The sequence below is a fragment of the Manacus vitellinus genome, unplaced genomic scaffold (genome assembly GCF_001715985.3).
Source record: "Manacus vitellinus isolate BGI_N305 unplaced genomic scaffold, ASM171598v3 scaffold_51_pilon, whole genome shotgun sequence".
NCBI classification, from domain to species: Eukaryota; Metazoa; Chordata; class Aves; order Passeriformes; family Pipridae; genus Manacus; species Manacus vitellinus.
Window position 1 is genome coordinate 5,551,896 of NW_021940620.1, and position 16,990 is coordinate 5,568,885.

At 50.0% G+C, this 16,990-nt stretch overlaps 1 protein-coding gene across 2 annotated transcripts; it reads right to left on the reverse strand.

The window, feature by feature from the left end:
- Positions 1-12,736: 12,736 nt before the first annotated feature.
- ATOX1 (antioxidant 1 copper chaperone) lies at positions 12,737-16,860 on the reverse strand. Of its 2 annotated transcripts, XM_018081037.3 has the most exons (5): positions 16,738-16,860; positions 16,297-16,630; positions 16,144-16,219; positions 14,687-14,839; positions 12,737-12,941 (listed from the first exon to the last, which is right to left on the reverse strand). In XM_018081037.3, the coding sequence occupies exons 2-4, from the start codon at positions 16,348-16,350 to the stop codon at positions 14,706-14,708; spliced, it is 264 nt and encodes an 87-aa protein (XP_017936526.1). In that variant the 5' UTR covers positions 16,351-16,630; positions 16,738-16,860; the 3' UTR covers positions 12,737-12,941; positions 14,687-14,705. The 2 variants fall into 2 exon arrangements, with proteins under 2 accessions (XP_017936526.1, XP_029818825.1); XM_029962965.1 differs by lacking the exon at positions 16,738-16,860 and having other exon boundaries at positions 16,297-16,643.
- Between the last annotated feature and the right edge of the window lie 130 nt (positions 16,861-16,990).

Consider the following 16,990-nt stretch of genomic DNA (forward strand, 5'->3'; position numbering starts at 1 on the left):
CTCCTAAGGAAAAAAAAAAAAAAAAAGACATCTGGAAAAAATTTTAGGGAGAAAAAAAAAAGAAGAGAAAAGAAACCACGACTTTTCTAACTGACAACGTGGCAATTGCTTAGTGCTCTGCACTGTAGGCCTGAAGCTAAGCCCTCTACTAAGGGCTTAGACAAATGATAGTGCCAGGGAGATAATTATAACAGGGATTTCTTTATATATGTGGTGGGTTAGACCCACTGGTTTAGAGTGAAAGCAGAAAGCAGTGATGCAGTCACATCTGTAGACATACCCCAAGCTCATGTTCTCACCCACCCCAGGCTCATACTTGTGAGCCTGGAGTTGGGTGAGAGTGAGGGGACCTCACAGTCCTCTGCACACACGGTGGGGACAGCCGGGTCCTGCATCTTGTGAGGGACACGCTGCCAGGCATCAACAGTGGGATGGAGGGGGATCACACAGAGGGGGAAACAAGAGCCTGGAGCAACTCCCTGACTCTTTAGACTCAGCAGCTTTAAAAAGCTCCATAAATGACTGAGAGCTTGCAAAAGAAGACCTGGAAAGTCCTTTACACTCTTGTACAGCTTAGTGGGGTCATCAAAGAGGACATTTTGGTGTCAGGCTGCCAGGAGGAAAACTGGACCTCACTCATGTTTAGAAGGTTGTCTTTGCCATCTGGGGCACTGGATGGGCAGGAAATGGCCTGATGAGGCCTCACAGGTCCAGATCAGGCTCCCTGACCAGATGCCACCAGGGCACCCCCCTGGATGCACCCCAGGACTCCGGGCACTCACTCCCAGCTCAGGTGACTGCACAAACTCTGATGGAAACAGCAAACAGGGCAAGACCCTTTGCGGCTTGAGCTCATTTTACAGCAAAGCCAAGAGGTCTGCAGGGATGAGGTTTGAACTCCAGCTAACCCTAGTTCAAAATCCAAATTTCTTCATCCCTTTTTAAGCCAGGTTGGGCAGATCTGGGCTGTCACAGTTGAGAAAACCCCAGTGCTCTCCAAGAGGGGAACAAGTCTGCTGCAAGAAATGAAGAAAAATGTGAGTGAGCATTGGTTGGAGAGATACAAGTGTGGATTAATAATCCTGTTGTGTCCTACTCACAAATCTGTCTGTCTGAGGAGCCTTTCCTTCTCTCTGCTCTGGGAGGGATTCTCTAATGAGTTTTTCTCTAGAGGATGTTTCTGCATTAATTGCTGCAAAACAATGAGCCCGGAGTGCACATAAATAAACAGGATGCCCTGGAACCACTGCAGGAATGTAATTTACTAAGTCTTCATCCCTGAGTGTGTGGCTGGAGCTGAGCTCCTCACATGTGTGGGGCAGTGTGTGGAAAGGCAATGGCTGCTGGTGTGGGAGCCCAGCACCCAGCTCAGGAAAAGTCAAGAAAGACCAGTATGAGCAGAGCAGACAGGAATCTGCTTATCCCAGGAATGTCCCAGCTCTTCTGCTCTCTGGGAATGTGTCAGCAGGTTCTGCTGGAGGGTTTCTGGTTTTTTCCATTTCAGAAGCAGATCAGAAGCAAAAGGGCTGTGCTCTCTAGCCTCACACTAAGCAGATCCTTGGCCACTGGAAGAACAATCTGCACAGGGCAGAACGAACCCAAACTGTCCTGGGAATGTGCCCAGGAGGGCTGTCTGTCCTATGTGGGGTAAGACATTCTTCCCAGTGGGATGGGACCCTCCCCTGGGCTCAGCAGTAGGACTGATGCCTCGTTCAGATGGAGCAGACTGACACACAGCCAAGGTCTCTTCCAATTCCTGGAGCAGGAGATCCTGAACCTCAGTGTGCTGCTGATGGACTGGGGCTGAGCTGGCTCATGGGGTGATGCAGGCAAGTGGGGTGCTGGCTCTGTCAGAAGCAGATTGAGAAGGAGCAGTTGATGTCATTGCAGATCCTCTGTAAACCAGAGGCCAGCAGGGCAGGGGGTGGGAAGCCAGCTGTGCATGGCTCTGCAGTGAGTCAGCCTGGGAGCAGGCTGTGGAGCTAGAAAGCAGGACACACTGTGGGATGTCTTGTTCTTTCCATGGTGTGTGTGGGCTCTCACGGCTGCCCTAGGGGTCTCTGGTGGAAGGCACTTCCATGCCCCATGGGAAGGATCTCTACCTCTTTCAAGCTGCCCCTGCAGCAGAGAAGTGCAGCAAAAGCTGTGAACTCCAGACAGTCCCACCTTGCTCCTGGTGTTTACCTACGATGCACTTTTGAGTCCTCTTGGGCCTGACAGATGCGGTTTGGCACCTTTTGAGGGATATGAATAAAACTGCTTGAGGAAATAAACAGGAATCCACTTTCGAGCCCCTGGGACATGTGGGGAGAGAGAAGCTCCTGGGCTGCAGTGGCAGCTCTTTTTCACAGAGAAACATAGCCTAAAAGGCAGCCTTGATGGGAGAACCCAGGCGAAGTTGTGCCAGCTCCAGAACATCCAAATGCCATCTGGAAAGCAGCAGCAATAATCATGAGTGAGGAAAAGATCAGAAAGGCAAATCCCAGGGTTCACAAGGCTCTCTGGAGCCAGCTGCAATTGACTTTTTGGGTCATGAGTGTGAGGTCCTCTAAGAGAAGCTTGATTTTCAGATGAGCTGGCTACTTACACTATAACCACTGATAATTAGACCATTCTTAATTTAATCAGCCCCATAACCTTATATCTTGGCTTTGAAAGCAGTACTTTTCCTGAGCCATGTCTATGCTGGGAGTCCCTTGGTGGTTTGCTGGGAGCCCATTAGAAGGCTCCCCCTTGGTAATGTGATGCAGTGGGGAGGCTGGTGAGTGTTCAGGGGGGCCAAGAAGTGATGAGGCAGAGCTGTCATGGACTGGGATTGCAGCTGAGGCAAAGCAGGCAGCAGGGTTTGGTGACCTCAGCATAACTCGCTGTCCCCAGGAGCCCAGCAGTGAGAACTTTGAGTGAGGGCTGCTTTTGCTCCAGGCTTGTGCATTGATGGAGGCAAAGAGGAGGAGGGAATGATGGACTTGGGGAGGGCAAGGCTCACTGGTGACAAGGAAGCTCGGCTGTGTGTTAAAGTCTGGAAAGTTTAGCAGTTCCCTGTGGAGGCTGAAGAACAGGACTTTACTGTCCTCCTATTAACCCTCACTGCTGGCAAAACCCTATCAAAATATCCCCCCTCCTGGCCAGCCCCACCCCACAGTAATTCAGTCTGTGTAGGGCTCGATGTTCCCAGCTCCATCCCATTCCCTGCCAGCTGCACAGTCCCAGTGTCCTGCTGTGACATAAGCCAGGAGAGGAGGCTTCACACAGGACAGAGGGATCCCAGGTGGCCACATTCCCTCTAGCACTGCTCATGGATGAACTGTTGCAGCATCCCTGGACAGGAATTGGGCCATGCTGGAACTGTGGCTGCATCCAGCTCAGCAGGCAGGGCACAGTGTGGGGGTGGCTGGGATGCCTGGGGTGCCTGGGGGGTGCCAGGGTGCCTCACTCCTGGCTGAGCCGGCATGTATCCACCCTGAGAATCCACATTTTTCTATCTCTGACACCTTCTGCTTGAGCTGAGCTCACTTCAGAACAAGCCCTGGCTTGAGATGTACCAGACGAACAAGCCAGGCTGCCAGATGCAGGAGGCTCCATAAACAGGGTGTCCCTTAAAGGAGACAAAATGGGATTGATTTTGGCAAGATGCACTTGGAAAGACCCTGTACAGAGGAAAAAGTGAGAGGCTGTATGATGCTTAGTTGCCAACTGGGGTTACACCACAACAGCCAGTCACAGGCAGCCTTAGAAACTGGAAAAGAAGATATAGGGGAGACAGTAGGAAATATTTTTTGATGGCAAGACTTTGGGCAGGATGTCTTAGGAACCTGAGCTGTCCCTGCCATGCAGCAGCCACGTGAAGAGCTGTTGGGACAGGGTGGATTGGGCTGGTAGGGGCAGTGCTGACAGTGCTCTGGGATTTTAGCATCTCATGATTCTGTGATTTACAAACATGACCACTCCAGGCTGACACCAAATGAAAGCACTGACCTCCCCACCATCTCTGCTTCCTGACTCCCTCCAAATCATCTCTGAGTTCACTTTTGAGACCCTCTAAACTTCCCTGCCCAGTTTGGATTTTACTCTGTGGAGTTCAAGTTCCTCAAAATTTTCCTACCCTGGGTAATTCACATCTTTATGGCCACGCATAAATATTCTGTTCCTTGTAAGGCCCGGTCAGTGGAGGAATCACTTGCATCATCTGTGTGAAGCTTGATGGAATTTCACTGATCAGAGGGCAACCCCCTTTAGCTGGTTGAAAATACAGCGGACGTATGTGGGCAGAAAATACCTCATCCATCATTGCTTCAGCGTGATGAGTTCTGGGGATCTCAGTTTAGCCCTGAAGCCTGTTTACTTCCCTTCAAAACCCATCCTGTTAGCCCGGGGTTTGGCAGAAGCTGTCACTGTGGGCAGGAGAGGTGGTGTGGGCAGGAATAGCTGGGCTGTGGGAAGGCTCAGGGCTGATGCTGCACCACGTCTGTGGGCTTGGGGCAAGGTGGGACGTGGGCAGCCCCAAAATAGCGAGGTCATGTGGGGCCCCGAGCGAACGCTGTGACTTTCCATCCTGTGCCTGGCCGAGAGCTGGGTCCCTCCCTCGGGACCTGCTACTAAAATTAGCAGTGTTTCCCTGTGCCCTCCATATGTTATGGGCAGCTGTTTAAGGAGATGGAGAGATGAGAATCACATTTAAAAAAAAAAATCAGATTTGGAGAACTCTCTTTTAAGATTCTCTTTCATGGGAAAAACACAGAGAAAAAATTCTTCCTTGAAACTGGAGCTCTGAGGGAGAGGCCCCTGGACTTATTGCTGTGTGATGCTAAGACTGTTAATGAACATTAATTGTATCAGGAATCTACAAAGGCTAAACAGAAAATTACAGAAGTGATGTCACCCCCCCAATCCCTTAATTTCACATGTGCACAAAGGTACCCATCACATCCTCTCTCCTGTGCTAGCCTGCCCATGCTACCCCAGGGAGCAAGATTGCCCAGGATTTTTTATCAGGATTAATGGAATGGATTTTTAATGGCATGAATGTCCAAAATATTCTGTTGTTCACTCAGGGGGGAAAGGGAGGAACTGGGAAATGAGGGAAATACCAGCTTTCCTGATGAGTTGGATGGTGCAGGGAATTGTCTGGGCCCCTCTGGAGATACTCAGCTGCAAAACAGGAGGGAGACCTCACTATGCTTTGGGATTATTGATGGTCACCTGCCTGGATCCAGGCAGCTCACACCAAACCTGCTGTTGGAATGTTCACCTATTCCCTTCTCCAATGCACACAGAGGCTGATGAAGCTGTGAACAGTGAAGGCATCTGGGCAGCTGCTGAGGGAGCTTGGCTCCTGCCTGTGCCTGAGGGCTCCTTTCCTACTCTTCTCCCCAGGCAACTCTGAAGAATCATAGAAGACTTTGGGTTGGAAGCGACCTTTACATATCATCCAGTCCAACCCCCAAGAACAAAGGTTCTCACTGCCAGAGGTGTGACTGGCACTGATGTCATCTTGCTCCAGGTTGGGCAATTCATGCTGGTTTTCCTCCAAGGATTTAGAAATAGTGAGTGCTACTGAGGGAATCTGTGCTGCTTCTGGATGGAAAGTATGGGTGAAAAGGCTGGATTAGAAATGACATCTCTTTCCCTGACCCTTCCCCAAATCTGTCTGTGTTCAACCTTTTCCAGTGGAATCAGAAGGTTCATCCCTCTCTCTGACTTTTTGGGAGCTCAGTGGAAGAAACGAAGAGAAGGACTAACTTCCCTTTTCTTTGCACCTACCCATGGCCTCACCTGGAGGGTGGTCCCAGGCTGACCACTCATGGCTCCAGCCACTCACCCCTAGGCCAGGAGCAAGCTCTGTCCTGCAAACCTGGGAGGGTCTATTTTCCTTGGGACAGGGACACTTTCCCCCCTGCTCCCCGTGTGCTGCAGGGCTGAGACAGAGGGGGCAGAGGGACAATGCCAAGCCTGGGGAGCAACGCCTGGCTTTCAGTTTTGTGCAGACACACAAGCAAGTTTGCTTCTCTGGCAGGAATTGGCAGCTTCTCTGTGGGGTTTGCAAATCTGGAAATAACAGCTGGAGGTTTTCAGTGTTATCCCACTCTAGGGATGAATTTTAAAACCCTCTTGCATTGGGTTGAGTCTATTGTTTTCCATGGCAAAAAGCAGTTCATGCCCAGCTCTGTTTGCCTCTAAGTGACTCTTCAGCATTGATCCCAAGCGCAGCTCCTGCTGTTCACTGGATCTCTGAGTGGCTCACGGGGAAGGTTCGTTGGCTTCTTGCTAATGCCTAGGGTGCAGCTGAGCCCCACCATTCCACTGGCATGCTGAGACCCTGTTCAGAAGAGCTGTGGAGAGACTGGCTCTGCCAGGGAGAAGGAAAGTAAGTGGATGGCAGGAAGAGACGGCAGGAAGGAAGCTGAGATGATTTCTGGAGACACTTGAGCTGAAATGAGATCCCACCTTTCTGGTTTTTCTCTGGACACACCAGCACTTGTAGCTTCAGCAGGTTCATAGTGCTCACAGTGGAGGTGAGCAGGGCTAGTGGCAAAGGATGATGATCCATACCTGGGGATACATGTCCCTGTCTTCCTCAGATGGACTCTTGCTGAGACAACAGCTCAGCACAGCAGAGCCTTTAGAGTCAGAACTGGCCTCCTGCCTTCCTGTGCTCTTGCTTTGACCGTACTTTGACATATTTTGACCTCAGGGCAAGGCAAGCTTGGAGGTCTGCTCCTGAAACTGGAAAGCTAGAAATCCCCCAGCAGTTGTAAAGCCAGCGGGGAGGACTCTGGATGTGCCACATGTCTGCTTTTTTGGCCTCTTCCCTGGCAAAAGACAGGCTGAATTAAGAAAGCAAATGGAGAGGAAACCGTGGAGAAATAAGAGCAGCACTGTAAGTCGAGGACACTCTGGACTCAGTCCCGTCCCAGTTGCCCTGGAAATTGGATCATGCCCACCGAGCTGCCTGCTTTGCTGGCTGCTCCTGGGAAGGCACGAACATGTAGCACTGGACAGATGCAGGGGAAGGAAAAAATGAAGAGAAATATATATGCAAATACTGGTATGAGGATTTTGTCCACCAAAGAAAGACCCTTTGCCTTTGTCCCATGCCTTTGTGGGGATAATATATAATAATAATAATAATAACCAACCCTCCCCAGCTCAGTGGAGACCCAGAGGCAAGGCAAAAGCCAAAGGACCTTAGGCTCTGTTTGTGGAGCAGCACAGCACAAACGTGTGCTGTGGTTTGTCTGCAGAACCCGGGACAGCCCCGGGACACCAGGGCTGCTCCCCACAATGCCCCAGGCACCCCCCCACTGAGCCCTGGAGACAGCCCCGTGTCCCATGCAGACTTCTGATGCAATCGGTGGGATCACCCTGACAATAGCTGTGTGGGCTGGGTTTTTTGAAGCTGTGCAAAACAGATTAAGCCTGCGGCCCCTGTTGTGATTGCTGGGCATTGTGCACCCTGCTGACACTGACTTCTGCGGGCCAAGCTCTGCCCACAGCTCAGCAGGAGCTTCGGAGTGGGGGGACTTCGTCCCTCTGAAATGGGGCAGGAGGGTACTTGGGCACAGTGGATTCCTGCTCTATTCGAGCGTCTCCTTTCATTTGCAAGGGAATAAGCTGTGTTTGTTGTTCTAACATTATCTCATCCATCTGTTGAAAACGGGTGAGCAGGTCTCGGGCTGAAAGAGGTGCTCCTACCCGGGGAATTTCATACCCTCTGGGAACTGTGGGGAAGTCTGAAATGCTGCAGCATCTCTCTCCCAGTGACAGCACAGCAACCCACTGGTCTGGACTGGGGAACAGGAAACGTGAACCCAGCTGTGCAGCACCCAGAAGTCTTTCCGAAGGTGCTCAGGAACAGACATGATGAGCAGAGGGACAATAGCAGGAAGGGCCAGGCTGAAGGCTCCTGTCTACACAGACCGGTTTCCCTTGTCCCTTCCAGGTGACCTGGGACAGGTCCATGTAGCAGAAGAGTCACAGAGCAGATCTGCTCTCCCCAGAGCAGCCGGGGACCCTGCATTGTGTCCTGCATGTCCCACAGCTCCTCTGAGGGAGCTGCTCACCAATGAGAGCTGGCTCCCCACCCACTCCCTCTCACTGCCCTAACGTGCCACCACCTGTAGCAGCTGTGGGGCTGTGAATCTCAGCTCTCCAGAGTCCAGTAAATTAAACCTTAGTCCAAAAGGGGCTTGGGCTGTCTTTTGCAAACAGAGGCAGCACAAAAGCTGCCTTTCTCCCTCTCATCTGACTTTGTTTTCTCTCCCTCCCCATCTGCTTTTAGCCAAATGGTTGAATAGCTTCAGTATATACTGTGGGAGGCTAAAGCCAAAGGCTGGAGCACGGGGAAGGATGCAGAACAGCAGTGCCCTGTGGCCGCTGCCTTCCGGAGGGGCTGGGAACTGTTTGCTACCCTCGCTCTGTAACCCAGCCTTGATCACCTTACTGAACCCTTGGAGAAAGCAGCTCCAAAAGAAAATATTTGTGCTCTGGCAAGCACACGTGTGCACATTTCCTGCTCTTGAAGTCCTTAATTAAGCCTGTTTTTTGTTTGGTTGGTTTGGTGGGGTTTTTTTTCTATTTATGCTGCCACAGTCTTGGAGGGGGAGTGTGTCAGAAGCCCATGTGTTTTGCTGTGTTTGAGGGGAGTGTGTCAGAACCTCGTGTGTTTTGCTGTTTTGGAGGGGAGTGTGTCAGGTCCCTGTGTTTTGCTGTTTTGGAAACTGCAATGTGGAAAGCTGCCTGTGGTGGTCACACAGGAAGTCTGCATGTATTCACAGGGGAGTGGGAACCAGCCAGGGCCTTTGGCATTGCTCTGTTTGTCACAGTACAGCATTGGGACAGCTCTGCACATCACTCAGCACAGAGTGGCCTCAGCTCAGCTGTGGCCTCAGGACAAGGCAGACTGGGCCTTGCAGACCTTACTGAAGAGATTCAAGAGCAGCACGTTTAGTTCGGAGCACATTCACTTCAGGTGATGCTCATGGCTACAAACCCCCAGCCCAGTGCAACCTCCAGGTTCAGCTGCACAGCTTTAGCTCAAAGAGCAGCTGGTCAGGCCAGTGTTGCTAATGACCCCAGAAGCATGGGGGTATAATCCTGCCTGCAAGTCAAACATCAGTCATGGTGCTCATCCAGGTCCCAGCTCTGCCACTGCCGTGCCTGGGCTGGGAACAGGCAGGCAAGAGAAGGTGGAAGCCCGAGGTGGATTTTCTTACAGCAAACATTTAAAAGCACAGTAAGACTAGAAAATCCCCATCCTTTGGTAATGAATCCTCCGTGTAACAGTTTTAACACCCAGACACAACACGCCTGTGGAATTCCTGAGACTGTTGCAAACTGAACCCTTCTTTGCCACCCTGAAATTTCTCAGCAATTTAACTCTCCAAAGCCATCGGGGATCACCATTTGCAGGCACTGAGGGGGATCTCCAGTCCCTTCTCTGCTTTCTGCAGCCTGCGGTGCTATTTTGGAAATTCTCTCATTTACTGGGTGGTTCGACTGAGTACAACTGCTCCTTTGGCTAAAACCATCCCCTGCCTGTCATCACGTAATTAGAAAGCGCCAAAAAGCCAGTGGTGCTTAAGACAGCCCTGGGATAACCACGGGCAGCTTTTTCTTTCGTGGATAAAGGACTGGGCTTTGGAGGCTGTAGGCTTTTCCACTGAAATCAGATTTTGGTTTGAAAAGTGGGGTAAGGTAACACTGGGTAAAAAAATGACACCCAGAAGCACAAGAAGGGCAATGCTGCAAACACAGCGGGGTGGGTGAGAAAAGCAAACATCTGCTGGAAACACCATGGGGCAGAGGGGGAGAAGGGGGGTAGGAATGCAAAGATAATTTTGAGGCAGAGGAAACAAAAGAACTTTCAAAGCCCATCCCTCTGGGTTTGCCCAGATCTTACTGGTGCTGCAGCTACAGGCAGTTCATGGATTCTCACAGTTGAGCTGGAGCTGGACTGAAACCTTGTGAAGAAACCAGAAGTGAAGAAAAAAATTGGAAAAAAAACCAAAAAAGAAGTGAAGAAACCAGAAGTCTCCCTGCTGCTGGGAGGACATATTCATGCATGGCAATGCACCACAGACCTCACCAGCTGCTCATCCCACTGACACATCCCTCTTCCAGCAGGTCACTGGGTTGTCCTGCAGAGCCAAGGTGTCTGTGGTACAGGAAAGCTCCTTTTCCAAGTGCCACCCTTTCCTGTTTGCATTGCAAACTGAGCATTTCCTTGTCTGAAAACAGCCTCACAGCCTCAGTGTCTCATATATTGTTTCCTGTGGAAAATATTGTGACATTATCTTTGTGGGCTTGTTGGGGTCTCTTCCCATGACATGCAGCCAACTTCAGGCCAACCTGATCAACGAAGATTTTGAAGATCTTGAAGTCGGTCAATGGTGGAACAAAGAGACTCTGCATAGGTACTGACTTCTCTTACCCTTTTAGTCTATGAAGTTGTTTTTTCTCTCAGAGCTTCTCCATAAGCCTCTCAGCCAGCCACCCCACAAGGTCTGCTGCTCCATTCAGACTTAATCATCCTTCCCTAACTCCCCTATCCCAGCTGTAGTCAGCCCAAGCACAGCCCACACCCCAAAGCAAGAACTGTCCCAGGGTGTCATTACTCAGCTCTGGCTGCATGCTCGTGGGAGAAGTGGCCTTTTGGGAGGATCCTGTGCTCCTGCAGAGCCACTGCTCCAGGAGTGCTGCTGCAGAGCCTCCTGCACTCACTCTCCTGGAGGCAGGACCAGGTCATCTTCCCCAAACGCCTTATCTTATCCAGAGAAAAAGGAAACAAGCAGAAAAAGTGTTCTGCAGATTGCCTGCTCTGGCTGCAATGCCCTGGTCACCAGATAAGCCTGCAAGGTTGATGGGGGAGCACACAGGATGCTGTCCTGCTGGGGTCGTGGTGGAGAAAACAAGGAGCAGCTTGGGAGTCATCCTCCAGCCCTGTTCTAACAGGAATTGTTCTGGTTCTTTGGTACTTTCACTGAACATGCCCAGAGTGCTGGGGTTAGTGACCATCACAGTGCTTCTCTCCTCTGGAGGCTGGAGAAGAACCCCTAGCAGCTCCCTTCCCTTCTCCACAGGGCCAGGGGAAAGGAAGGGGGATGCAATGAGACTAGGCCCACCGAAGGAAGGATGAGGCAGAGCTCAGGGGAACCCTTGGTGCCTTCCCAGTGGTTTGTTCCCATCAGCATCCTCAGGGTATGGCACCACAGAGAGGTGGCCTATGCAGACTTGTCACTCCTGATCCCTCTGCTCTGGAACAGGGAGTGAGGAGAAGGACATCAAATGCCATGAGCCATCAGGTATGAAAGCCTGCAAACCCTGCACACACACTTCAGGTATCTGCATGAAGCTTCTGGATGGCTGTGGGTAGAAATCTTTCCTTGTCTGGCTCAGAGATAAGCAGGTTTTAACCAAAACAGAGCAGGGAGAGGGGAGCAGAGCAGCGAGGGGAGTGTGGGTAGCACGGGCTGCAGCCCAGACATCAAGGAGGAGCAGCCTGGTTTACAGCAAGACAGACTGGAGTCATCCTCTGTGGGCACTGCCAGTCTGGCAGACAGCAAAGGCCACAAGGACTACTGGCTCCAAGGCCAGCCATGCCACCACGTGCCATCCAGCTCCATGCCAAAGCAACAGCCATGCCTGGGAGGAAGCTGAAAGCAATAAATGATAACCAAGATTGGCAAACATCAGCTCAGAGCAGCAAGGGTGGGCTAGGGAAAGGGGTTCACTCGCTCCCTGGGACCCTGGACGGGTCCTGCTGGGCATCTGAGTGCACAGGCACAAAGCAGAAATAGGTTGTGGTTCTGGGCCTTGGCTCTGGAAATTTCTTGCCACTGGGAGATTTTAATGCAAGAAAATAATGCAGTGATGTTACACTGTAGCCTTTAGCTTCCCTTAAATTAAAAAGTAATAAAAAGTGTCTGCAACACATTCCTTGATGTGTCTCTCTCCAGCTCCCTGCAAGTGCATCTACACCAATTAATCATGCTCTAGATCAAAGGTAAAGGGGGACTTTGAAGCAGTACACCACTCTAGGAAAGAATAAAGGGCAAGTATGTCAAAAGTAACCTTAACGTACAAGTGTGAAATATCTCTAAATATAAACTTCTCCTCCAAACTTTGGTTGGTTTTCCTTTCTGTAGAACAAGTCCCATATGACAGGTAGGCATGGGAGACACCTCCCAGGTGAAACGAGACAGCAGAGTGGGACAGGCATGCAATGCTGTCACTGGGCTGAAAACCTGAATTAAAAGGAAGCAACAGTACAGCACAGAACAGTGGTCACTGGGCCAGGAAATAAGGAACCTTGGAGATTCCCACACCCTTCTCCTTCCTCCATCCCTTCTGTATTTCCCATCAGCTCAGGCACTCTTCTGCACACTTTGTGCCTCATGGCCCCATTGAGCTCAAAAGGCCACGTGGTTATCCTTGATTTACAGGGGCTACCAGAGTCCCTTCTTCCCAGAACTTGCATCCCAAATGGAAAGTTTGTCTGTTCTGTGAGGAAAAAACAACTGCTAAGACACAGATCCTCAGCATCTGAGTGACATTCAAACACAGTTCTCCTGAGACATGTCCCTCAGGCAGAGGTTGCAGTCAGCTTCTAAGGATAGGTGCAATTTCCTGGGAGACCTGTCTTGCATGTAATGGGTAGTTTCCCATCCCTAAAAGCCACCTCTTTTACAGAAAACCATTCAAAGCAGTACAAAGACACACAAGACACACAGACATGCACTGAAAGTTAAAAGCAGTGCCTCAATTTACTGTGGGACTAGAAAGAAAACATAACCTCCTCCTCTGGATTTCTAAAGCCCAAGATGCAGCTGCCTCCTCCTGCCAGCCTTCTGCTTTCTGACATCTGGCACAGGTCAAATGACACAGCAAGCTGGGAGACATGCAAACAGTTAAGCCATCTTTTTGCTGAAGCCATGTTTGAGTTCCTGCAAAATAAATAAATACACAAATAAATAAATAAATAAATGGGAAAAATACCAAGGCCCAGAGGGGAGACAACCTTATACAGAGATGCCCTCTGCCGGTCACAAGCCAAGAGAAATTCATCCACCAGAGATCTACGCCAAGGATTTGCAACTTCCCTCCCTCCTTTTATAGATTAGCCCCTAAAAATATTCTCTATGGAGGGAAATGTGGTGTGTAAAATTTAAAGTACTGTTTTTTTCCCCCCGACTGCTGAAGTGATTTAGCAGCAAACTACTTGCAAGGGCTGTTCAGCCACCCCTCTCCTTTGTTTTGGATCTTACAGTCCTTGGGTAAGTCAAAGAGCTTCTAAGTCAGTTAAAATGCAACAGGAAAACAAAAGTTCTGCCAGGCTGGTCAGCCAAACCGACTCCCTGGCTGCCTTGATGTAATGTAAGGAAAATGGTGAGAAAACTGGGCCAGGAAAAGGGACACATTCACATTATTTGAGACTGGCTTTCCTGTAATAGTTAAATTCTTCAGGCACTTGAGACATAATCCACAAGTCCCTGCAAGTTAAAAAACCCCTTGCAGTCAATACCACAAGCTGAAAACTATTTGAGGCACTAATCAATTCAGAGCATGTTTCTCTCTAAGTGGAGATGTTATTTGATTAGAGCTATGATTTTAAACAATTTCTATGAAGCACTGAGAGCCTACTCAAATGAAACAAACTGCAGATTTTACATCTGTCAAGTCACTCTATTAAAACAATGCAGATCTATTGCACACACATCACTACCAGCTCAACTCTTTCTTTTATCAGTTTAATTCCTGCTGGTGTAAATCCCTGATTTAATTTACTGACTGGGAATTAAATCAGCATGAACTGGTTTCAGCGCATCTGTGCTGGGTATTTGTGATGATCCAACCAGACTATTTAAAAAATGTCATTGGATCAGAAAGCTCCACTGACAGAAACAAGCTCTTAAGAGATGCAATTTAATAACCTTGCACACTAAAGAACAGCACATGCAGTGAGTGGGCAGCCCCCCTCCTCCCACTTTATTCTCTTTCACTGAAATTAAACCTTGTCTGCAAAAATATTTTACAGTCAGGAGAGTTTTGTACACGTCCTCATAGCACTGGAACTCTGGGAAAACTGACAGGCTGCAACAATCAGGTTGTCACTGGGACAGACGTCCAGCTGGCCAGGGGCTTTGTGCACTGGGAGCTATTCAAACCCCAACATTTTACATCCATGAGGGTGCCAGGGTGCTGCTGTTTTTCCATCCCTGAGTTTAGTGGAGGATTAACAGCGTTATCGGGAGAATCAGCTGTTGGAGGTCCTTGTGCTAAGCACCAACCCACCACACCACATAGCCACAGGGCTCTTTGTGTCCCATCACTCTCCCTGCTATTGTTGGGGCCCACCACTCTCTCTGGTCAGCTGTTGAACATCTTTGGGATTTGTTTTCATGCATGATATGCTCTGGCAAAACTCCAGGTTCACCTGGAGATGGCAGAGAGGCCGTGTTCTACCTCTCCACTACAGATGGGCTTTGCAGTGTAGCTAAGGGGGTCCCACACAGAAATGGTGCTGGCTGTGTGTGGTCCAGCTGCTTCTCTGGTATGAGGGGTTTGCTGAAGCTGGATCTGCAGGTCGTTTTTCATTTGTGTTTCCCAGGAAGAAGCCTGTTTACTGGGAGAGCTGGAAAAAGCTCAGCTCTCTCTCTTCCACATTGGATACACCTGGTATATGCCTAACCTCCTCACACCAGGCAAGGCTACTGTGCAGACTTCTCCCCGAGGTAGGAAGTGTTCTTTCCAGTCTTCTTCAGGGTTTCCAACAGGGTGTCAACGTTGTGCTCCGAGTCGATGAACACCTTCTTGTTGGGCAGGTCAATATCAAACTGGACACCTATGAGGAAAGAAAGTTTTGCACAGCTAGAAGCAGCCAAATGGTGTGAACACAGGGAAAGCTCAGCTTCATATCTGTGCTCCCCAGGCCATCAGTCAAATGGACATTTATCTCCTGCCAGCAAACCCTGATACCACCACCAGACAGCAAAATGAAACTGGTGTCCTGCCAGCAACGGTACAAAGGGAGCCAGATCTGCTATAACTCTGCACTGGGCACCATGGCTTCTCAACTGCTTTAATCTGCTCACCCCACCTTGGACCAACACAAGCACTCATGCAGTAACCAGAATAAAACTGAATTTAAACCAACCACTACAATCTCCACCCAGCTCAGCCTGTGCTGTGGTTTAGCATGGGCACAGTTAAGACAGGATCAGGACAGGTTTCCTCAGTGGTGGGGGTTCCTAACAGCTCTAAGTAGAAGGAAGGAAAAGGCATTTTCCCACGTGGATTTCCCAGTGGCTAATAAGGGTGAGCCTTCTCAGCCCATTGAAAACAAATGGACAGGAGGTCTCTATCTAGTCACTTATTTTCACAAAACTTGTAGGTATGTATCAGCTTTGAGAGCTCTGCCACTACATCACATGAGGCTGATATTGCCCAGCATGTTGAAGAGTGATGGAGGTGGTGACAACCACACACGGACAAGGTGAGATTGCCACAGGCTGGTAATGGGGTCTGGAAGAACTTGCAAGGCCTTTGCCTTGGTGACTGAAAGCTGTTCTCCCTTGGAGGGGAGCAAGTCCTCACAAACAGTGAGTGCAGCCTAAATCTTTCTCTCTTGGAAATGCCAGCATACAGGAGACATGGGTTATAATTTTCCAGGTGGTATTAAAAACAGGCTATACAGACAACCACCAAACACTCTGCTCAGCAGCTCTTCACTGTGACTTGCTGATGACACATCTAGGGAAGCATCACAGATACCCCAGGCCTCCTTGGAAACAACGCCAGGCAGGACATCCACCTCCCTTCCTTCTGGCAGCCCGAGAAGGGGTCTACCAGTGTCCTTCCCAGAGGGTTCAGGGTAGGGCCCTGGTGATTCAGAGCCACCTGCAGCCATGACAGCTCCTTCCTCCCTTGACATTTCTCCAAGGGTCACATAGACCTGCAACCAACCAGTGACTAGTTACTGACTAAGGAGGAGGCCCAGAGCAGAGCGGGCAGAAGTTTCCAACTTCCAGCTTTTACCCATGGCATTCCTCTTCACGATGGAGGATCCCAGGGCACTGCCATCCTGCTCTGGAGCTGGTGTTGCTCTAGAGAGCTGGCTGTCCCACACCACACCCAGCACTGACTCACCTCCCAGCCTGTCCAGGACACGGGTGACCGCCTTGGAGCAGCCTTCACAGGTCATGTCCACAAAGAACTCGTGTTTCTGAAAAGAGGCAGATGAGGGGTCAGGGAGGGCACAGATGGCGACACACCATGAACACTCTCGTCCTCCACACTTGCCTTTTCCCTTGGGGAGGTGGGTTCAGAGCCTCCCCAGCCAAAAGGTCCACACATGCCACTGAGGGATCCACAGGGAACAGAGAGCTCTTGATACTCCTCCTTAGGGTGTCCTTGCGCTGTCCCTCACAGCATAATCCTGAGGGAACTTTGGAGACTGTCTGGCTACCTCCAGGGTCAGCACAGGTTGCCATCTCTGTGGCCTCTGCTGGATTCACTCCACTTGCCCAGGGGAACCCAGGAGAAGCAAATCTCCTGCTTCCAACTACTCACTGTCCTTAGTCTGCGAGGTTTTCATTGCTTCCTCACCCTTATTCTTCTTGTATCTACAAGGCCTCTGCTCCCCAGCATAATAAAAATATAAACGAAATAGAAATTTAAGGAGCATTAGTGATGTTTTTTCATCCTTCCACTCCAGTGGGGCCCCAGTCATAACTTCACTACCTGTGAGAGACACTGGGTCAACACAAACGTGCTTGGCTGTAACTAATCATTTGCCTTCAACCTTTGGCACCAGACGGGTCCTAATTTCCTTCTCTCGCACGTGCTTTTTGCTTTCCTTAAAAAAGAAAAGCAACGCCGTTTTTCAGTTGTTACCTGCCACCTGTATTTCATTTAGTACCTACAATTCACATATCATTTGTTACCTGCAACCCATATTTCATTTGTCACCTACAACCCATATTTCCACCTATTC

What these genes read in the sequence shown, in the direction of transcription:
- ATOX1 (XM_018081037.3), bottom strand. Translation starts at nt 16,350, where the DNA reads ATGTGTGGACCTTTTGGCTGGGGAGGCTCTGAACCCACCTCCCCAAGG. An exon ending in CCACCTCCCCAAGGGAAAAG is followed by an intron (nt 16,220 to 16,296) that starts GCAAGTGTGGAG and finishes GCCTCTTTTCAG; the next exon opens with AAACACGAGTTCTTTGTGGA. An exon ending in TGTCCTGGACAGGCTGGGAG is followed by an intron (nt 14,840 to 16,143) that starts GTGAGTCAGTGC and finishes CTTTCCTCATAG; the next exon opens with GTGTCCAGTTTGATATTGAC.